Source organism: Hylobates moloch, unplaced genomic scaffold, assembly GCF_009828535.3.
Source record: "Hylobates moloch isolate HMO894 unplaced genomic scaffold, HMol_V3 SCAFFOLD_23, whole genome shotgun sequence".
NCBI lineage: Eukaryota > Metazoa > Chordata > Mammalia > Primates > Hylobatidae > Hylobates > Hylobates moloch.
In genome coordinates this window covers 19,383,966-19,407,142 of record NW_026652298.1, presented here as the reverse complement: position 1 = coordinate 19,407,142, position 23,177 = coordinate 19,383,966, and the positions used below count along the sequence as shown (strand labels likewise).

Below are 23,177 nucleotides of genomic sequence, written 5' to 3'. Positions count from 1 at the left end.
AAAAAAAAAAAAATTAAGTACATTTAAGGATTATTCTGCTGAAGATGTAATTTAAGAGTTCCCTGGATGAACTAGAGAAGGAAAAGACTACCAATAGCTGGCAAGTAATTAGTGTTATGCATTTAATAACCTTAATCAGTAATAATTAATAATTCTTAAAATTTTATACTGGGGGCCACGCATGGTGGCTCACGCCTGTAATCCTAGCACTTTGGGAGGCCAAGGCAGGTGGATCTTTTTTTTTTTTTTTTTTTTTTTTTGAGACAGAGTCTTGCTCTGTCGCCTAAGCTGGAGTGCAGTGACGCAATTTCAGCTCACTGCAACCTCTCCCTCCCGGGTTCAAGCAATTCTCTTGCCTCAGCCTCCCAAGTACCTAGGACTACAAGTGCCTGCCACCACACCTGGCTATTTTTGTATTTTAATAGGAGCAGGGTTTCATCATGTTGGCCAGGCTGGTCTTGGTCTCCAGACCTCAAGTGACCCATCCCCCTCAGCCTCCTAAAGTGCTGAGATTACAGACATGAGCTACCGCACCTGGCCAACCTCAGGAGTCAGAGACCAGCCTGAGCAACCTGATGAAAACTCATCTGTACAAAAAAATACAAAAATTAGCTGGGCATAGTGGTGTGCACCTATAGTCCCAACTTCTTGGGAGACTAAGGCAGGAGGATTGCTTGAGCCTGGGAGGTGAAGTTTGCAGTCAGCCGAGATCATGCCATTGCACTCCAGCCTGGACAACAGAGCAAGACTGTCTCAAAAAAAAAAAAAAAAAAAAAAATCAAAATTTGTGGGACACAGCTCTAGTGATGCTTAAAAGAAAATCTACAGGCCGGGCTTGGTTCATGCCTGTAATCCTAGCACTTTGGGAGGCCAAGGCGGGTGGATTATGATGTCAGGAGATTGAGACCATCCTGGCTAACATGGTGAAACCCCATCTCTACTAAAAATACAAAAAAATTATCCGGGCATGGTGGAGGGCACCTGTGTCCCAGCTACTCAGGAGGCTGAGGCAGGAGAATGGCATGAACCCAGGAGGCGGAGCTTGCAGTGAGCCGAGATCCGCCACTGCACTCCAGCCTGGGCGACAGAGCAAGACTCTGTGTCAAAAAACAAAGGAAATGTACAGCTTTAAATGTCTACTTTAGAAAAGAAGGCTTTAAAATCAGTGCTCTAAGTTTTCATCTTAAGAAGCTAGAAAAGGGAATTGAACAATGAGAACACACGGACACAGGACGGGGAACATCACACACCAGGGCCTGTTGCGGGGTGGGGGGAGGGGGAGGGATAGCATTAGGAGATATACCTAATGTTAAATGATGAGTTAACGGGTGCCAACATGGCACATGTATATATATATGTAACAAACCTGCACGTTGTGCACATGTACCCTAAAACTTAAAGTATAATAAAAAAAGCAGCAGCAGCTAGAAAAACAAACACAAAGTAAATGGAAGGAAGCGCTAAACAATAACAAAAAAAAAAATCAATAAAAACACACCAACAATTGGAAACCTAAAACTTACATTAAGAAGCCAGGTGCAGTGGCTCACGCCTGTAATTCCAGCACTTTGGGAGGCCGAGGTGGGCGGATCACGAGGTCAGGAGATCGGATCATCCTGGCTAACACAGTGAAACCCCATCTCAACTAAAAATACAAAAAATTAGCCGGGCATGGTGGCAGGCACCTGTAGTCCCAGCTACTCAGGAGGCTGAGGCAGGAGAAGGGCGTGAACCCAGGAGGCGGAGCTTACAGTGAGCCGAGATGTCACCACTGCACTCCAGCCTGGGCTACACAGCAGGGCTAGAGAGCGAGACTCCGTCTCAAAAAAAAAAAAAAAAACTCACATTAAGAAAAGTTGGTTCATTAAAGAGATGTTTAGATTAATAAACACTTAGCAAGATGAATTAAGAAAAAAACAGGCTAGGAGAAGTGGCTCACACCTGTCATTCCAGAACTTTGGGAGGCCAAAGCAGGCAGATCACTTGGGCCCAGGAGTCCCACACCAACCTGAGCAATATGGCAAAACCCAGTCTCTACAAAAAATACAAAAAATTAGCCAGGCATTGTGGCACATGCCTGTAGTCCCAACTACTCAGGAGGCTGAGGTGGGAGGATCACTCAAGCCCAGGAGGTGAGCCATGATAGCACCACTGCACTCCAGCCTGGGTGACAGAGTGAGACCCTATCTCAAAAAAAAAACAAAAAAAACAAAAAACAAAAAAAGAGAGAGAGAAAATACAAATTATCAATGAAAGAGTATATTTATAAAATAAACCCTTCCTCCAAGAAAACTACAGGATCAAACAGTTTCACAGGTAAATTCTATCAAATATTAAAGACAAAATAATACTAATCTTCAACAAATTATTTCAGAAAATAGAAGAGGGAGCACTTTCCAGCTCAATTTCTGTGACCAGGATAAGCCTCATATCAAAATAGGACAGACTTTGTAAAGGAAGATTACAAATCAGTATCCCTTATGAAAAAAGTAGCAAAAAAATCCTCAAGAAAATGTAGCAAAATAGAGCAGCACAGAAAAAGAATATACTATGACCAAATGGAGCTTATACAGGAATACAACATTAGTCCAATATTTGAAAATCAAGGTAATGTAATTCAGTAGCTTTAAATACAGTCTATTCTCATTTTTGAGATGGAGTCTCACTCCCGCTGCACAGACTGGAGTGCAGTGGTGCAATCTCAGCTCACTGCAACCTCCACCTCCCGGGTTCAGGCTCCCGAGTAGCTGGGATTATAGGCATGCACCACCACGCTCGGCTAATTTTTGTATTTTTAGTAGAGACGGGGTTTCACCATGTTGGCCTGGCTGGTCTTGAACTCCTGACCTCAGGTGATCCACCTGCCTTGGCCTCCCAAAGTGCTGGGATTACAGGCGTGAGCCACCATGCCCGACCTACTCTCACTTTTCTACACTTTACCCAACGACCTGCTAGACACATAGTAACCTTTCAGGAAAAGAATCTACATGATTTTTGAGACAAATAGCCCAGTGACAAATTTATAATTAATTACGCAGATCAGCAGAGCACTCCAATTCTAGACAATCGATTTCTAGCCTTCACAGAATTTTAACATTTTGTTCTTTTATCAAAGATCAACATTAGAAAATGAACATGAAGAATATAAACAGTTCCTTATCTCTTGCAGAAATACAAGACTATTTCATTACACTGTACAATGCCCCTTATGTAATGTCCCCAGACAATCCATGCCTAATTTAGTTCTAGAGGAAAAAACATACCTTCCTAATAGTTCCTTTTATTAATGTAATGAACATGATAGGGATGAGAAATGAAGGAAAAAGCCCATGGTTGGGTAAAGATCTCACTATCAATTGAGAACGCATTATGGCAACATAGTGTGATGACACTCAAATGCACTTAAACCCAGAAAACTTGTATAAAGTTTCTCAAGCAAAGAAACTAAAAAACAGAGAAAGCTCATCCTCTTGGGCATATAATAACTGTAACTGACATCACTGTTGTTATTCGTGCCACTGGTTGTCCCAGAGTTAAGGGGACCTAGGAAAGCAACGGATCAGAAAATGAGAACTATGTAAACTCAGATTTCTTCTCTTTAAGCTTTCCTAGGAAATTCTGAAATACATTTTGGGTTCAAAAAGCTACCCTTGGCCAGGCATGATGGCTCACGCCTGTAATTCCAGCACTTGGTGGGAGGCTGAGGCAGGTGAATCACCAGAGGTCAAGAGTTCGAGACCAGGCTGACCAACACGGTAAAACCCCCTCTCTACGAAAAATACAAAAATTAGCTGGGCGTGGTGGTGTGCGCCTGTAATCCTAGCTACTAGGGAGGCTGAGGCAGGAGAATAACTTGAATTTAGGAGGCAGAGGTTGCAGTGAGCTGAGATTGCACCACTGCACTCCAGCCTGGGCAACAGAGTGAGACTCCATCTAAAAAAAAAAAAAAAAAGAAAGCTACCCTTAACCAAAGTACTCTGGTACATTTATCTTCTCTTTTCATTATGTAACTCTTCTTACATCTTAGTTGCAGTGCGTTTTTATTGGTACTGCCTCAAATTCATTTTAGAAATGAAGAAGATATAAATAAGAAAATATGAAACTAACATAAAGAAGATTGTACCCATATCAGAACTGATAAATATTACTTTTCAATCAACAAAGAGGGATAAATGTAACAAAAATATCATAAGTTTAAAAAAAAAAAAAGGGCTGGGCGCGGTGGTTCTCGCCTGTAATCCTAGCACTTTGGGAGGCCAAGATCAGGGGATTACCTGAGCTCAAGAGTTCGACAGCAGCCTGGGCAACATGGTAAAACCCCATCTCTACTAAAACACTAAAAAAATCAGCCAGACTTGGTGGCAGGTGCCTGTAATACCAGCTACGTGACACGCTGAGGCATGAGAATTGCTTGAACCTGGAGGCAGAGGTTGCAGTGAGTCAAGACCGTGCCACTGCACTCCAGCCTGGGCAACAAAGTGCAACTCTGTCTCAGTGGAAAAAATAAAAATAAAAAAGATGAACTGAGATTTAAACCAAAGGTAAGCTAATAATACTAACATTTATAATGTTTGGTCTCTTTCCAATCAACAAATGTGATGGGTTTACTTTACCTTAATTTCTATCCTTGCTCTGTGAGGAAAAAGTTGTCCAATCATAGAAAAGTCAGTTCCTACCATGCTGATGGCTAAAAAAAACATATCTGTTTCTGTGAAAATAAAAGATTTAGAATGATTGAAAATTAATCCTATCAATATTTCAGAGAAAAGAAATCTTACAAAATTTGACAGTACTTAATTTTACTAGAAAGATACCCATGGAATACTTAAAAACACCTTATTATAAATAAAAACTTTTCAGTATAAGAAATCGTAGGCTGGGCATGGTGGCTCACACCTGTAATCCCAGAACTTTGGGAGGCCAAGGTGGGCAGATCACTTGAGGATAAGAGTTAGAGACCAGGGCCAGTCGAGGTGGTTCATGCCTGTAATCCCAGCACTTTGGGAGGCTGAGGCGGGTGGGTCACCTGAGGTCAGGAGTTTGAGACCAGCCTGACTAACATGGAGAAACCCCATCTCTACCAAAAATACAAAATCAGCCGGGCATGGTGGCACATGCCTGTAATCCCAGCTATGTGGGAGGCTGAGGCAGGAGAATCGCTTGAACCCGGGAAGCAGAGGTTGTGATGAGCCGAGATCACGCCACTGCACTCCAACCTGGGCAACAAAAGTGAAACTCCATCTCAAAAAAAAAAAAAAAAGAGTTTGAGACCAGCCCAGCCAACATGGTGAAACCCTGTTTCTGCTAAAAATTTTAAAAAAAAAATGAGCTGGGCGTGGTGGCGCGCACCTGTAATCCCAGCTACTGGGGAGGCTGAGGCAGAAGAATAGCTTGAACTCGGGAGGCGGAGGTTACAGTGAGCTGAGATGGCGCCACTGCACTCCAGCCTGGGCGAAAGAGCGAGACTCCACCTCAAAAAAAAAAAAAGAAAGAAAGAAAGAAAAAGAAATCATACAAAAGAAGCTGGAATTTTTTTTTTAAGACATTCATTCTGCCTAGCTGATCTTATTCAAAGTGCTCTGAAGAAAACTATGAGTCATAGTCAGGATAGGGTTACACTACATAAGCAACTAAGATGTGCTAAGTAGTATATAAAGAAAGTAGCTAGAAAAATACACAAGAGGCCAGGCACGGTGGCTCACACTTGTAAATACCAGCACTTTGGGAGGCCGAGGCGGGCAGATCACTTGAGGTCAGGAGTTCCAGACCATCCTGGCCAACATGGTGAAACCCCATCTCTACTAAAAACACAAAAATTAGCTGGGCATGGTGACATATGCCTGTAATCCCAGCTACTTGGGAGGCTGAGGAAGGAGAATCACTTGAACCTAGGAAGTGGAGGTTGCAGTGAGCCAAGATCGTGCCACTGCACTCCAGCCTGGGTGACAGAGTGAGACTCGGTCTCAAAAAAAGAAACCATTAACAGAAGTTACACCTCAGGAGAATAGGAACAGGGAAGTGAAAGAAGTATAGAATCTTTTTACTCTATATTCTGCTGTTTGAATTTTTCCTCAAAACTACTGTTTTTAAAATAAAAACAATAAGCACCAACATGCAACAGACTTTTAACAGCATAATATTTATCTATAGAAACTTTATTATACAATATTATCTGAGGTAGAACATTATTTGCATTAGAAATATTGTATTGTTGGCCAGGCACAGTGGCTCACGCCTGTAATCCCAGCACTTTGGGAGGCTGAGGCAGGTGGATCACCTGAGGTCAGGAATTCAAGACCAGCCTGGCCAACATGGTGAAACCCCATCTCTACCAAAAACACAAAAATTAGCTAGGCATGGTGGCAGGCGCCTGTAATCCCAGCTGCTCGGGAGGCTGAGGCAGGAGAATCGCTTGAACCCAGGAGGCAGAGGTTGCAGTGAGCCGAGATCACATCACCGCACTCCAGCCCGAGTGACAAGAGTGAAACTCCGTCTCAAAAAAAAAAAGAAAGGAAATATTGTATTGTTAATTTTTATTTAAATGGTATTTGCTGTACAGAGATTTGACAGACAGGAACATTCCAGCCAAAATAACTATAAAGGTAATTCTTAAAAAATATTTATTTCAGCAGAACAGTGACTAAAAGAAACTTAAAAAAAAAAAAAAAAAGAACAGAAAAATATTTCTGGGCTGGGCACAACGGCTCACGCCTATAATCTCAACACTTTGGGAGGCGAAGGATCACTGGAGCCCAGGCATTAGAGACCAGCCTGGGCAACATATTGAGACCTTATTTCTTCAAAAAATCCAAAAAACAGGCCAGGCGCAGTGGCTCATGCCTGCAATCCCAGCACTTTGCGAGGCCAAGGTGAGCAGATCACCTGAAGTCAGGATTTGAGACCAGCCTGGCCAACATGGTAAAACCCCGTCTCTACTAAAAATACAAAAATTAGCTGGGGGTGGTGGCAGGTGCCTGTAATCCCAGCTATTGGGAAGCTGAGGCAGGAGAATCGCTTGAACCCAGGAGGCAGAGGTTGCAGTGAGCCAAGATCACGCCATTGTACTCCAGCCTGGGCAACAAGAGGGAAACTCCATCTCAAAAAAAAAAAAAAAAAATTCCAAAAAATTAGCTGGGTGTGGTGGCACACGCCTGTAGTGCCAGCTACTCTGGGAGGCTGAGGCAGGAAGATCACATGAGCCCAGGAGTTCAAGGCTGTAGTAAGCTATGATTGTTTCACTGCACTCCAGCCTCGGCAATCAATCAAGACCCTCTCTCTACTTTCTAATTTTTTTCCTTAATTTTTTTGTAGAGATGAGGTCTTGCTTTGTTGCCCAAGTTGGTCTCAAACTCCTGGCCTCAAGTGATCCTCCTGCCTCAACCTCCCAAAGTGCAGGGATTACAGGTGTAAGCCACTGCACCTGGCTGAGACCCAGTTGCTATAAAAAATTTTTTTGAAGATTTGTAAGACAAAGTCAGAGATACCATTCCATGGAGGGCATAAGATAGTGGTGTCAATAAAATTAGCTGGAATAAAATGGTAGTTTGCATTTTATTTACTTAGGGGAGAACTGATTTAATTCAGAAACAGTCACTTCATTTTAAATAAAGAACTTACACATTTTTAAATGAAGATTAGTTACCTTTATTTGACCATGGTTTAGAGTAATAGTTTTTCCTAAAGCTGGAGTATGTAGTTGTAGAACCGCGCTCAAATATGGGGTCATTTTCTTCAACAACACAAGGGCCTTTTGTTCTTAAAACTTCTACAGTTAAACTGAAATAAACACATTTTTAAATAGATCTATACTAAAAACAAGGAAACAAATAGTAAATGAGATGTAAATAGTTATATTTTGAAGTTTAGCATGGCAATCATATCAAAAGCATAATAATACTTATGTGAAATATGGGTATTTTCCAAGCATCTGCTAAGTTTTACCTAAAATGTGATTCCAAGAGGGTAGAAAGAAATGTCAACTCATTTTCAAAATTCCTAACAGCAATATAATATTTACAAAATATCTTTGGACTACGTATTATAAGAAGGTATTTGTGGCCGGGCGCGGTGGCTCACTCCTGTAATCCCAGCACTTTGGGAGGCCGAGGCGGGCGGATCACGAGGTCAGGAGATCGAGACCATCCTGGCTAACACAGTGAAACCCTGTCTCTACTAAAAATACAAAAAAAAAATTAGCCAGGCGAGGTGGCAGGCGCCTGTAGTCCCAGCTACGTGGGAGGCTGAGGCAGGAGAATGGCGTGAACCCCGGGGGGCGGAGCCTGCAGTGAGCCGCGATCGCGCCACTGCACTCCAGCCTGGGTGAAAGAACGAGACTCCTTCTCAAAAAAAAAAAAAAAAGAAGATATTTGTATTATTGACTTCCACATGTCTTTGATATTCAATATGTATTACTGTGCTGGACTCAATGGAAATTTTGAAAAACATAAGCACTTTATATTTTACATTCCTGCAGACAAAGCAGTTAAATATGCTCTATTTAATGACCAGTAAAATCATCATCACAAACTAATGGAAAACAGCACACAAAAACAACTATTATTAGCAGTATTACATTTATGTTTAATTATAGAATGTGACTGCTATAAAATTATTTTTCACTAGCTAAACTTTCAAAGACCTTCCATTGCTCTATTTATTTACTTACTAATTAATCATCTTTTAAAAAAATACCCTTAACTAAATTCCACAATGCCTAATGTGAGAAATTTAATGTTATAACTGAGAAATTAAACCAGAAGATGAATTATACCTCACCATAACAAAAATCATAAAATATGTTAAACCTACATTTCACTGTATATCCATTAGTTATCACCACACATCAGGATATGCTCTTAATAATATGAGAACTTGAATATTGACTTCAAGACTGTGTCAATCTTAGAAATTTATCCTCAGTGGAAGACAGCTATGATTAGTTCAACAGCCTGACTCAATGACCAGTAAAGATGATAAAACTATGGTGTTAGGTTAATAGATGATAGGGCATCTTCTCACATAAAATAGTTATAAAAATTACTAAAATTTATAAATTAACCTAACTCACTTTTCTATTTACAATATTCATTATGCAAATAAAGATGTCAAGGTCTAAGTGACAAAGGCTGATTTAGAAAAAGGACCTCTTACACTAGACAAAGCATGTTTGTTCTCATGTAACCACAATCTCACTTTCTCTCTTTTCTAAATACCTTTCTTCATCCAAAATAATGGAACCATCTTCTGCCACTTTTACTCGAGGAACCAGTAATGGCCCATCATCTGTCTCTTCTTCCATTTCATTATCTTCAGCATTAGGAGTACTCTTACCTTCTTGCCTACCAGATACAAAGATGAGTTAATTCACAAAGGCATGAAAAGTGTGCCTGAATAGTATAAAACTTAAAATAAATGATTACAAACTCAACCTTCTAGCTATTTCCAACTTTCCCTATAATCCAAATGAAAACAGTACGTGTTATTAAGGATACAATTAGAGGATTTTCTCAAGTTTTATCTCGAGGCATTTAGTAAGGAGTCTTATTTTTTTTGAGATGGAGTTTCACCCTGTCACCGAGGCTGGAGTGCAGTGGCATGATCTCGACTCACTGCAACCTCCACCTCCTGGGTTCACACCATTCTACTGCCTCAGCCTCCCAAGTAGCTGGGATTACAGGCACGCACCTCCGCACCCAGCTAATTTTTGTATTTTTAGTAGAGACGGGGTTTCACGATGTTGGCCAGGCTGGTCTCGAACTCCTGACCTCGTGATCCACCCGCCTCAGCCTCCCAAAGTGCTGGGATTACAGACGTGAGCCACCGTGCCTTGCCCAGTCTTTACTCTCTTTTAAAATAAAGAGAAACAGGCAGGACATGGTGGTTCAGGCCTGTAATCCTAGCACTTTCGGAGGCCAAGGCAGGAAAATCATTCGAGGCCAGGAGTTGAAATTAGCCTGAGCAACATAGCAAGACCCTACCACTAAAAAAAAAATTTAAAAATTAACCCAGCATGGTGATGCGTGCCTATAGTCCGAGCTACTCAGGAGACTATGAGGCGGGAGTATCTCTTGAGGCCAAGAGTTTAATCACACCACTGCACCCCAGCCTAGGCGACAGTGCAAGACCCTATCTGTAAGAAAATAATAATAATAATGCTTATAGTTATATAGCATTAGTTTCTAGATTATTTGATTAACTTTTCAGTACAATCCTCCAGGGTTAGTACCTTAAGGAAAATGGCCGAATGCAGCAGCTCATGCCTGTAATCCTAGTACTTTTGGAGGCTGAGGCGGGAGGATTACTTGAGCTTAGAAGTTCAAGACCACCAGCCTGGGCAACATAGTGAAACCTTATCTCTATGAAAAAAAAACTCTTCAAAAACTAAAAAACTTTGGCTGGGCATGGTAGCTCACACCTGTAATCCCAACACTTTGGGAGGCCAAGGCAGGCCAATCACGAGGTCAAGAGATGGAGACCATCCTGGCCAACATGGTAAAACCCGTCTCTACTAAAAATACAAAAATTAGCTGGGCATGGTGGCGTGCACCTGTAGTCCCAGCTGCTCAGGAGACTGAGGCAGCAGAATCGCTTGAACCCAGGAAGCAGAGGCTGCAGTGAGCCGAGATCGCACCACTGCACTCCAGCCTGGTGACAGAGCAAGACTCCATCTCAAAAAAAAAAAAAAAAAAAAAACTGAAAATTTTAGCCAACCGTGGTGGCACACACCTGTACTCCCAGCTACTCAGGAGGCTGAGGCAGGAGGATCACTTGAGCCCAGGAGGTTAAGGCCGCAGTGAGCTGTGTTCACACCACTGCATTCCAGCCTAGGTGACACAGCAACACCCTGTCTCAAAAATTAAATTAAAATTTTAAAATTACAAAAACAATAGTCCAACCAAATGTAATTTTTTTTTTTAAAGACAAAGTCTTGCTCTGTCACCTAGGCTGGAATGCAGTGGTGTGATCATAGCTCACTACAGCCTTGAACGTGTGGGCTCGAGCAATCCTCCCACCTCAGCCTCCTGAATAACTAGGACTACATGTACACACCACCATGCACAGCTTATTTTTACACTTTTTGTAGAGACAAAATGTCACTATGATGCCCAGCCTGGTCTCAACTCCTGGCTTCCGGCAATCCTCCCATCTTGGCTTCGCAAAGTGCTGAGATTACAGGAGTGAGCCACTGTGCCCGACCCCAATCAAATGTAATTCGACTATAACAGGAAGCACCATTTGATCTCTTATTAAAAAATGTAGCAATAGAATATATTCAAAAATAAAATAAAATACTTACTCTCTTGTCTGGACTGGAGTCGATGGCTTTTCAGTTTTCTTTTCTTGTTCCAGTGAAGAACTATTGAACATAAATGACAATATCTTTAATAAATTATTAATTTATATCTTCCCAATTCTATCTGTAGGCAAGAAGAAAATTATTCTAACTTCTAATTTTTAATGATATATCATAGCATTTTGTTAATGACAGTGCAATCCAACCATCAATTTTTCAGTCAAAAGCTTGTCATCACGTACAAATAATTTGTTAGGTCCTAAGTAGAGAATACTTTTTTTTTTAAATACAACAACAGGGTCTTGCTGTGTCAGGCTGAAGTGCAGTGGTGTGATCTCAGCTCCATGTAACCTCTACTTCTTGAGCTCAAGCAATCCTCCCACCTCAGCCTCCCAAGTAGCTGGGACTACAGGTGCATGCTACCACACCAGGCTAATTTTTGTCTTTTAATTTTTTGTACAGACGAGGTCTCACCATATCGCCCAGGCTGGTCTCAAACTCCTGGGATCATGTAGTCCTCCCACCTTAGCTTCCCAAAACATTGGGATTACAGGCATGAGCCACCACGCCCAGCAGAAAATGTTCTTATCCTTTAACTTCTCAGTGAAAGGAGGCTCCCAATCCCAAGGCATGAAGCAGCTTAGGTGACTTGTCTCCAACCCCTAGATGTTAAACAACTCAAAACCTAGGTTTCTGGCCCTTTCTTCGACAGGGCCAAAGACCTGGTGAATCTGAAAAAGGGCTATGCTGAGGAACTGTCCCTACTCCTACCTCTACCTGCTAAACCATCAACAATACAACAATGAGATTTATTATAAACCTGCCTCAGAAACCCCAGGCTAACTTTATTAAAGAAGCTTTGTTCTTGGAAGATTTATTAATCACACTACTACTGTCTTTATTAGAAGGCAGGGCATAAAACTTGGCTCACTCCTTTAGATCAGTTTATAGTATGTTAAAAACAAACTGCAATCCTTTCAAACATTTTCTCTTTTTAAATGAGACAGAGTCTCGCTGTCTCCCAGGCTGGAGTGCAGTGGTGCAATCTTGGCTCACTGCTGCCTTGATCTCCCAGGCTCAAGTGATCCTCCCACCTCAGCCTCCTGTGCGCCACAATGCCCAGCTAATTTTTGTATTTTTTGTAAAGATGGAGTCTCACTACATTGCCCAGGCTGGTCTCAAACCCCTGGGCTCAAGCGATTCTCTCGCCTTAGCCTCCCAAAATGCTGTGATTACAGGGGTGAGCCACCTCGCCCGGCCAAAATTGCAATCTTGATTACAGAAAAGTGGCTTAGTTGGTTTTACTATGCCTTGGTAATTAACATAACAAAGAAAAAAAAATTTTTTTTTTAAGACAGGATCTCGCTCTGTCACCCAGACTGCACCCAGAATGCAGTGGCATGAACGTGGTTCACTGCAGCCTCAAATGCCAGGGCTCAAGCAGTCCTCCTGCCTCAGCCTCCCAAATAGCTGGAACTACAGGCACATGCCACCATGCCTGGCTAATTTTTGTACTTTTTGTAGAGACAGGGTTTCACCATGTTGCCTGGGCTGGTCTCAAACTCCTAGACTCAAGTGGCCCACCTGCCTTGGTCTCCTAAAGTGCTGGGATTACAGGCATGAGCCACTGCGCCCAGCCAGGAAATTTATTTTTAATCTCAGAAATAAAGGGCATAATCTACCATCCCCGGAAAGCAGTAACTTGAAATACTGCTACTTTTTGTTATGAAATTCTATTTAAAAGGACATATGTGTTCCAAATTTTGTCAACATGCTTTTGGAAAACAAAAAAAGTACTATAAAAGTGATATTTATATAACTACATACCCAAATAAAGTAAAACAGAAGGCCAGGCACAGTGGCTCACACCTGTAATCTCAGCACTTTGGGAGGCCGAAGCGGATGGATCACCTGAGGTACGGAGTTTGAAACCAGGCAAGCCAACATGGCGAAACCCAGTCTCTACTAAAAATACAAAAATTAGCCGGGCGCGGTGGCTCACGCTTGTAATCGCCTTGGGAGGCCGAGGCGGGCGGATCATGAGGTCAGGAGATGGAGACCACGGTGAAACCCCAAGACCACGGTGAAACCCCCTCTCTACTAAAAATACAAAAAAATTAGCTGGGTGTGGCCGGGCGCGGTGGCTCACGCTTGTAATCCCAGCACTTTGGGAGGCCGAGGCGGGCGGATCACGAGGTCAGGAGATCGAGACCACGGTGAAACCCCGTCTCTATTAAGAATACAAAAAGTTAGCCGGGCGTGGTGGCGGGCGCCTGTAGTCCCAGCTACTCGGAGAGGTTGAGGCAGGAGAATGGCGTGAACCCGGGAGGCGGAGCTTGCAGTGAGCTGAGATTGTGCCACTGCACTCCAGCCTGGGCGACAGAGCGAGACTCTGTCTCAAAAAAAAAAAATACAAAAATTAGCCAGGTGTGGTGGCGAGCATCTGTAATCCCAGCTACTCAGGAATCTGAGGCAGGAGAATCGCTTGAACCTGGGAGGCAGAGGTTGCAGTGAGCCAAGATTGCACCACTGCACTCCAGCCTGGGTGACAGAGCAAGACTCCACCTCAAAAAAAAAAAAAAAAAAAAGAGATAATAAAGCAGAAATAAATTTTACTTACGTCATTGGATTGTTATCTGGTAGATAATATATGAAGTCTCTCATAGTCATTTTTGAACGATCTGGTGGCCTCTGACTTTCATTTATAGCATATTTGTTTTTCCATTGTTTCTGTATAAACACACACAGATCCACTTTTGTAAATATTAAAGAATTTCAGATGTACTATATGCAAATATACAGTCCACTGTTGCATTCACTATAAGTGCTTTAATATTATTCTCACCCCAATTATGTAATTTTGTAGATGGAATTTTTTTTTTTTTTTTTTTGAGACGGAGTCTTGCTCTGTCCCCCAGGCTGGAGTGCAGTGGCGCAATCTCGGCTCACTGCAAGCTCTGCCTCCCGTGTTCACGCCATTCTCCTGCCTCAGCCTCCTGAGTAGCTGGGACTACAGGCGCCCGCCAACACGCCCGGCTAATTTTTTGTATTTTTAGTAGAGACGGGGTTTCACCGTGTTAGCCAGGATGGTCTCGATCTCCTGACCTCGTGATCCGCCCGCCTCGGCCTCCCAAAGTGCTGGGATTACAGGCTTGAGCCACCGCGCCCGGCCTGTAGATGGAATATTAAAAGTTACAGCACATTACCCTTAACAGTTTTTAGTTTTTATTTATCTACTTTTGAGATGGGGTCTTGCTCTGTCATCCAGGCTAAAGTGCAGTGGCACAATCATAGCTCACTGCAGCCTTGAACTCCTGAGCTCAAGCAGTCCTCCCACCTCAACCTCTCAAGTAGCTGGGACTACAGATGCTTGCCACAACACCTGGTTAATTTTGGGGTTTTTCTGGGTTTTTTTTGGTAGAGATGGAGCCTCCCTATGTTGCCAAGGCTGGTCTCAAATTCCTGGGCTCAAATGATCCTCCTGCCTCAGCCTCCTAAAGCACTGGGATTACAGGAGTGAACCACACACCCAGGCAGTATTTAGATTTTAACAATTAAAGTGACTAGGACTAGATAAAAGCTCAATGTGGCCAGGCACAGTGGCTTATGCCTATAATCCCAGTACTTTGGGAGGCCGAGGAAGGAGGACCGCTTGAGCTCAGGAGTTACCAGCCTGGGCAACGTAATGAGACCCTATCTCTACAAAAAAAATACAAAAAAATTAGCTGGATGTGGTGGCATATGCCTATAGCCACAGCTACTTGGGAGGCTGAGGTGGGAGGATCACTTGAGCCTGGGAGGTTGAGGCTGCAGTGAACTGTAATTATACTAGCGCACTCCATCCTGGGTGACAGTGAGACCTTGTCTTAAAACTAAATAAATAAATAACAAAAGAATAAAACTAATAAAGCTCAATGTATAAAATGCTTACTGATGCCTTCTAACTAAACATCTTAATAGCTTACTGAGAATTTATGCTTACACAGCTTTTTTTACCCTGTAATGACTTGAAATTCTGTGTATTTTGTAAAATTCTTGAAGCAAATGTTTAATCTTTAATTCCCCAAAATAAATTAAATAAGCAAATAAGCAGTTTCTGTAAAATACAGAACTTTTTTTTAATTCCCCCACCTCAATTCCCAACCCATAAAACATTTTTAGAGGCTTACTCGTTTTTTTTTTTTTTTTCCCGAGACAGAGCCTTGCTCTGTCGCCCAGGCTGGAATGCAGCAGCACAATTTCGGCTCACTGCAACCTCCGCCTCCCAGGTTCAAGCGATTGTCGTGAGGCTTACATTTTAGAAGACATAAATTGAAAGCTTGTTTTCTCCTGTGTAAAACAGTGATATCTACTTCACATAGCTGATATAATTACATAAGATAACAGATACAAAGCACCAAGCAAAATGCCTTCCCTTAATTTAAAAAAAACTAAAGAGGCATTTTATAATTCATAACAGGAGCTGACACTGGTTGGACACTTACTGTTTTCAAGACACTAGTTTTTTTGTTTGGTTGGTTTTTTTTTTGAGATGGAGTCTCGCTCTGTCACTCATGCTGGAGTGCAATGGCGCAATCTTGGCTCACCGCAACCTCTGCCAGGAGGCTGAGACAGGAGAATCGCTTGCCTCCTGAGTAGCTGGGATTACAGGCGTACACCACCAAGATGAGATAATGTTTGTATTTTTAGTAGAGACGGGGTTTCACCATGTTAGCCAGGCTGGTCTCGAACTCCTGACCTCAGGTGATCTGTCCACCTCGGCCTCCCAAAGTGCTAGGATTACAGGCGTGAGCCACTGCACAAGGCCCAAGACACCAGTTTAAGTGTGTTTTACATGTATTGACTCATTTAATCTTCACAACCCTCCAATGAGATAGACAGAGGTTGAGCATCTCTTATCAGAAATACTTGAGACCAGAAATGATTCACATTTTGGATTTTTTCACATTTTTGAATATTTGCAGAATACATACTGGCTGAGCATCTCTAACCTGAAAATCTGAAATCCAATATGCTCCAATGAGCATTTCCCTGGAGCATCACTTTGGCACTCAAAACATTTTAGACTTTGGAGCATTTTCAATTTCAGGGATGCTCAACCTGAACTATTATTGGTCTATTTTACAGATGAGGAAATAGATTAATTAAATTACCCAAGGTCACATAGCTAGTAAAGAAGTGAAGCTGAGATTCAATCCTTAAGTATTTAACTCCAGGACCAGCATGCTCTACTGCTGTTACCTGCCCTTTTAGAAAAGAAATCAATCCTCGAGATTAAAAAGAACATGGACTCTAATATATGTATACTACAAATTTTTCCCACTTGTAATTTTCCATATTGTCAATTTAGAAAACATTACCAATTCACTCTGCTCAACTATATTTGTCTTTTTTTTTTTTTTTTTTTTTTTTTTGGAGACAGTTTCACTCTATCACCCAGGCTGGAGTGCAGAGGCACAATCTCGGCTCACTGCAACTTCCACCTCCCAGGTTCAAGCAATTCTCATGCCTCAGCCTCCCCAGTAGTGAGGATTACAGATGCGCGCCACCAGGCCCAGCTAATTTTTGTATTTTTAGAAGAGACAGGGTTTTGCCATGTTGGCCAGGCTGGTCTTGAACTCCTGACCTCAAGTGATCTGCCCGCCTAGTCCTCCCAAAGTGCTGGGATTACAGGCATGAGCCACCACGCCTGGCCTATACTTGTCTTAATTCAAATAAATGTATCACTTGTCACTTGGACATCTTTATATGAAAAATCTGACTGAAGGTTTATTTTATAAATATGTTTGTGTATGTATATCTATGTGTATGTGTATGAAACTTATTTGTGGTCTTTACCAAAAACAGTGAAAACATAAATAAATAATTTAAAAATTACTATCAGTGAAAAATGTAATTTAAGTCCATGGTGTATCAATCAATCCATTAACAAGAAGGGATGTTCTATTGACTAAGGAATATTATGTGGTTTTGTTCCCCCATCAAAATGCTACAAATGCTTTTCTTCCCAATGATTACTTACTAACATAAATAGAAGGCAACATCAAAATCCTGATTCTCCTCCCTTACCTTCTCTTTTCTCAATTCTTCTTTTAACATTTCCCTCAGTTTCTGGGCTTTGTATATTCGGTATCTGTCTGAGCATGGCTGTTTCTCTTTTGTTGGAGTGGCAGTTGGCTGTGGAGCCTCTTGATTAACTGTAGATAAGGGATGAGATTCTGAAGGAACACTGACACTAGACTTAACCAGACTAGAAGTACTTGATATGCGCTTTCTTCTCTGTGAAACAGTAGAGGAAGATCTACTGGATTCTTCAACATCATTGTCACTACCAGTCTTCTCAGTACTGTTGAAATTAAAAAAGAAAAAAGAGGGCACATGAATCTTCTGTTACACATGCTAGTTTTAAAACCTAGTCTGGTGAAAATCCAAAACTGCAATCTCGTAATTAAAAAAAATAAAATTAGTAACTTGAGATTTATGATAATTATGACAGGTTACAAAAAAGTTTGTTTAGTAAGTCTTTTAAATATATGTAAATTCTAATAGACTCTTAATCTTTTCAAACATAAAGTCCCTAGGCACATTAGAGCACATAATTATAGGCTTAGCTCCCTCAAAACAAATAACCAATTTACAGAACAAAGCTCAATCAACCTAATTTGAATTACTAGATAACAAAGTAATAATTTATCATTAATTTATATATAAAATTTTAAAAAATTTTAATTTACTCTGACATTTTAAACTGGTCTAAACTACTGGCATTTTACTTTACTTATCAACCTGAGGTCAGTCAAATCAAATATGCAAAACTTCAAACCTCTGAAATATCTGTATTGCAGTATTTGAAGAAAAACATTTAGTTACAGTAGCCAAACCCAATTCCCTTTGAGGCAGAAATCATTTATCTTTTGTCAGATACAACGCTACTTATACAGCCATCAGAATAAACTTCAGTCAAAGAAAGTACTCAGTCATCCCAAATTGCATATTAGGTATGGTATACCTCAGATATAAGTATTTCAGGAATGGTCTATAAATGCAACTTAAGTCAAGAAAAGAGGTGGTATAAGTCAATAATTAAAAACAGTCTACTTTTTTCCTATTTTACAATTACTTAGAAAAAATTAGAAAATGCCTTAACTTATAGAATAACCTTTCCAACAAGACTTCAATTTAAATTCGTATCTTAGCTGTTATGCCAATGTGATACATGCATTATCTGCATTTCCCCCAATTATGTTGAATGCATAATGACACAATATATATCCTATAGATTTTTACAACTAGCAAAGACCCACAAAAAAATAAAAAGAGGCCGGGCACGGTGGCTCACACCTGTAACCCCAGCACTTTGGGCTGAGGCAGGTGGATCACTTGAGGTCAGGAGTTCGAGTCCAGCCTGGCCAACATGGTGAAACCCTGTCTCTACTGAAAATACAAAAATTAGCTGGGCATGGTGGGGCACACCTGTAGTCCCAGATACTTGGGAGGCTGAGACAGGAGAATTGCATGAACCCGGGAGGTGGAGGTTGCAGTGAGCCGTACCATTGCACTCCAGCCTGGGTGATAGAGCAAGACTCCATCTAAAAAAAAACTAATAATAATTAAAAAAAAAAAAAAAAACCTTCCCAGAGACAGTAATGGCAAAAAAAAAAAAAAAGTGACTAAAAAACTAATTATATTCCCCAAACGTAAATGTCAACTAAAAAAAAAAAATTAAATATCCTTGACAATAAATGTCTCAAAACTACAATCTTTGGGAAATTTATTAAATTATCAACTATCACGCACTCATACATAATTAACGAAATCTCTGAGAACTTTATTAATTTAACAGCGACTAGTATTGGTATCTCCTTTCTGTGTAGAAATTTTGAAACAGATTCATGTAATAAACTTGGAAATTACTTACCATCACTGAACTATCAACATAACACCATACACTCGGCACCAGTTCAGGCGAATAGAGGAAGATGTTCCAAAAATAAATAAATTTTTCACCTTCCTATCACAGCATAAACAGAATTTGTACTATCTCACTTCACTTAACAAGGCTGTTTACTGATTTCCTCATATATATAGAAACAGAGGCCATCTTAGCCTACCATGTCTTAAATTTACTCCATCACCTTTCTAAAAAACTAGTAACTTTTTGTGGGCAACTATTCTGCCATATCCCCTGCAAGATAGTTTATATGCGTTATCTCCAAACTCCACCAAAACGCTCCAAGTAGGCAGTATTATTCCCATTTTGCAGATGAGTAAATTCTGCCTGAGAAAAGTCTACCTGTAAACTAAAAGAGTCCTGAATCCAAGTATGATACATGACGCTAAAGCCATGCTTCTCTATTCGGGAAACATGGTCACCACAGTTAAAGAGGCACACTTCAATTAATTGACCAGAACTCTTACTCACTGACATAAATCAGCAAAGCCAAAGCAATACTTATATTCTCCTTTAAAAAATAAATATTTTATAAATTGAAAGACAAAAACACTTCCCTGCAAAGCACTCCAGAAGGATGAAAACTATGGTGACCTAAATCTCAAATGAATAGTGTGGATATTCTTCACTTCAGGACTGCCATACCCCGATTCTCCCCACCACCACTTGAAGACATGGTCTCCTCTCGGAGAATCTACAGACCGTGACAAAACGCACACAAGCCACACCCTGCAGGTCAGACAACCAAACTGCAGTTTAGAGCGGTTTCATCAAGCCTCAACTGAAAGGCCTACTGCAAACGAGCGCGGACTCCTATGACAAAATTCATTTGCTCAGCTTCCAGGTGACAGGCCTGGAGAGGCGGGGCAAATGAAAATTCTTACCTCTGCAATTTCTTACCTGCTCCTAGGAGTCTTTTCTTGGGGCTCCGCTCCACCGAAATCGACTGCGGGCACATCTGTGGGCTCCGCTGGCTTGGAAGCAGAGTCCGTGGCAGGCTCCGGCGGCCTGGGAGACTCCTGTCCACGCTGGGGATTGGAAGCTGTGGAGCCCCTGGCGCCTACACCAGGCCTGACATTCGGCTTCACGCTAAGGCGTGCCCTGCGGAACATGGCGGAGGCAGGGGGCCCGGGGAGGCAGCCTGACGGCCGCTCACAGCCCCGAGCCCCGGCGGCGCCCGGAAAGGGGATTAGGAACTACGCCCTCCCCACAAAGCCACACCACCAACTCAGGGGGCAGCTACCGTAGTTTCACTGCCCCGCCGCCGCCTCCTCCTCTCTCCCGCCGACGCCGCTTTTTCATGACCCTGCCACACACCGATGGCTAAATTTCACCCTCCTCCCAGCATCCCCGCCCACACAGGACGCCGGAACTGATTGCGCCATCAGCCAGCGCCGCAGAATGACGTCAGACGCACAGCACTGGGAGCCATGGTAACTACCAAGCTACTGAGACTGGGTTACCTGCGGACCAGAAATTGAGATGCAGAGATATTTGCTCTTTCTTCTCCAGGACTCCTTAGGAGTAGTTGAAAAGAGGAAAAGAAGAAAGTCAACTTCTCTGCTCAAACCGTTATTGGAACTATTAAAATCGCTCGCCGATTTTGTTTTTTGAAGGTCCTGAAGGGCTTAGAAATTCTAAATTGAGTAGACATAGATTAAAAATGCTGGTGTGAAGAAACTGATAATAGTTACCTACCAGGAGAGGAATGTGTTTCTGGAAAACACGTCGTGGTAGGAAGACCATTTACCATACGCCCTTGTGTACTTTTTTGTTTTTGTCCTTTGAGAAAGGTCCTTGCTCTGTCGCCTAGGCTGGAGCGTGCAGTAGCGTGATCTTGGCTCACTGCAGCCTCCACCTCTCGGGCTCAGGCGATCCTCCCGTCACAGCCTCCCAAGTTGCTGGGACCACAGGGGCGCGCCACCACACCCGGCTAATTTTTTTTTTTTTTTAGATTTGGTAAAGACGGGGTTCATCATGTTGCCCAGGCTGATCTTGAACTCCTAGGCTCAAGCACTTTGGCCTCCCAAAGTGCTGGGATTACAGACGTGAGCCACCACGTCTTTTCCTCTTTTCAACATTAAAAAGTACACAAGGAGCCCAAACTCCTTGTGTACTTTTTAATATGAATGTATCACCCGAGATCATACCACTACATTCCAGCCTGTTGAAAAATTATTATAGTTGAAACTTTGTAAATTATTGTGAGCATTCTTAATCTGCTTCAGGAGGTAGCAGTAAACAAGACGTTCTGGATTTGGGAGGAGAAAATACAAAAAAGAAATGAACAAGATATTTTTAAATGTATCAGGCCGGGCGTGGTGGCTCATGCCTGTAATCCCAGCACTTTGGGAGGCAGAGGCAGGTGGATCACGAAGTCAGGAGATCGAGACCATCCTGGCTAACATGGTGAAACCTTGTCTCTACGAAAAAAAATACAAAAAACTAGCTGGGTGTGGTGGCAGGCGCCTGTAGTCCCAGCTACTTGGGAGGCTGAGGCAGGAGAATGGCGTGAACCCGGGAGGCAGAGCTTGCAGTGAGTTGAGATCGCACCACTGCACTCCAGCCTGGGCGACAGAGCGAGACTCCACCTAAAAAACAAAACAAAACAAACAAAAAAACTCTACCACTTACCTTCCAATCCCACCCCATTCCCTCTTTAGATGATCTTATATCTATAAAGAACTGTGCCAGAGGCTGGAATGGTTGAAACCTCATGCTTGAAATCCCAGCACTTTGGGAGGCCGAGGCAAGACAGATCACATGAGGCCAGGAGTTCAAGATCAGCCAGGCCAACAAGGCAAAAAGCCATCTCTACTAAAAATACAAAAATTAGCCGGGGCAAGGTAGCAGACACCTGTAATCCCAGCTACTGGGAGGCTGAGGCACAAGAATCGCTTGAACCTGGGAGGCTGAGGCTGTAGTGTGCCAAGATTGTGCCAGTGTACTCCAGTCTGGGCAACAGAGTGAGACACTGTCTCCAAAACAAAACATGTTGCCAGAAAGTCAATCTTTTCCCTTCAAGTTACTTCACTAAGTGGAAACAGACGCTAGCAGTATTAAGCAAGAGAGGTGGAGTGTGGGGATAGGATAGTGATGTGTGCGAGGCTCTCTGAATTTGAAAGAATAATGACAGTAAGAGCTAACATATTGAGTGCTACCATATGCTGGGGACCTAGTACTTCACATACATTAATTAAGTTAATGAAGAAGGTACATACCTCCCCATTTTACAGGTAAGAACGCTTTAACAGGCCGGGCGCGGTGGCTCACGCTTGTAATCCCAGCACTTTGGGAGGCCGAGTCGGGCGGATCACGAGGTCAGGAGATCGAGACCATGGTGAAACCCCGTCTCTACTAAAAATACAAAAAATTAGCCGGGCGCGGTGGCGGGCGCCTTTAGTCCCAGCTACTCGGAGAGGCTGAGGCAGGAGAATGGCGTGAACCCGGGAGGCGGAGCTTGCAGTGAGCCGAGATCGCGCCACTGCACTCCAGCCTGGGTGACAGAGTGGCGGACCCTCGCTTAAAAAAAAAAAAAAAAAAAAAAGAACGCTTTAACATAATGAAATAGTGTCCAAGTTGACAAAGCTGTAGTCCCAGCTACTTGGGAGGCTGAGGCAGGAGAATGGCGTGAACCCAGGAGGCAGAGCTTGCAGTGAGTTGAGCTCGCACCACTGCACTCCAGCCTGGGCGACAGAGCGAGACTCCACCTAAAAAACAAAACAAAACAAACAAAAAAACTCTACTCTAATTAGTAGAGATGGACTTTCGACCCAGACAGTTCATCTCCAGAGCTCCTCAGTCTTCACTTTCTCCACCTTCTCTAAAATAGACGATTTTATGAGGTAATAATTGAAGTTTGGTCGTATCTCCTTTGTTTTTATTCGTGTGTGTGTGTGTGTGTTTGACAATGAAAGAGGTGAAGTACCATCA

The 23,177-nt window shown here is 42.4% G+C and overlaps 1 protein-coding gene across 1 annotated transcript in view; it reads right to left on the bottom strand.

Annotated features, from left to right (window-relative positions):
• Positions 1-20,579, bottom strand: part of BDP1 (B double prime 1, subunit of RNA polymerase III transcription initiation factor IIIB) — a 113,330-nt gene extending 92,751 nt beyond the window's left edge. The window contains exons 1-7 of the mRNA XM_058434248.1: positions 20,145-20,579; positions 17,363-17,639; positions 13,914-14,023; positions 11,297-11,356; positions 9,213-9,338; positions 7,643-7,776; positions 4,614-4,708 (exon numbers count right to left, since the gene is read on the bottom strand). Coding sequence (XP_058290231.1) covers positions 4,614-4,708; positions 7,643-7,776; positions 9,213-9,338; positions 11,297-11,356; positions 13,914-14,023; positions 17,363-17,639; positions 20,145-20,356 — 1,014 coding nt within the window. The 5' untranslated portion in view covers positions 20,357-20,579. The remainder of the gene's footprint in view (positions 1-4,613; positions 4,709-7,642; positions 7,777-9,212; positions 9,339-11,296; positions 11,357-13,913; positions 14,024-17,362; positions 17,640-20,144) is intronic.
• Positions 20,580-23,177: the final 2,598 nt, after the last annotated feature.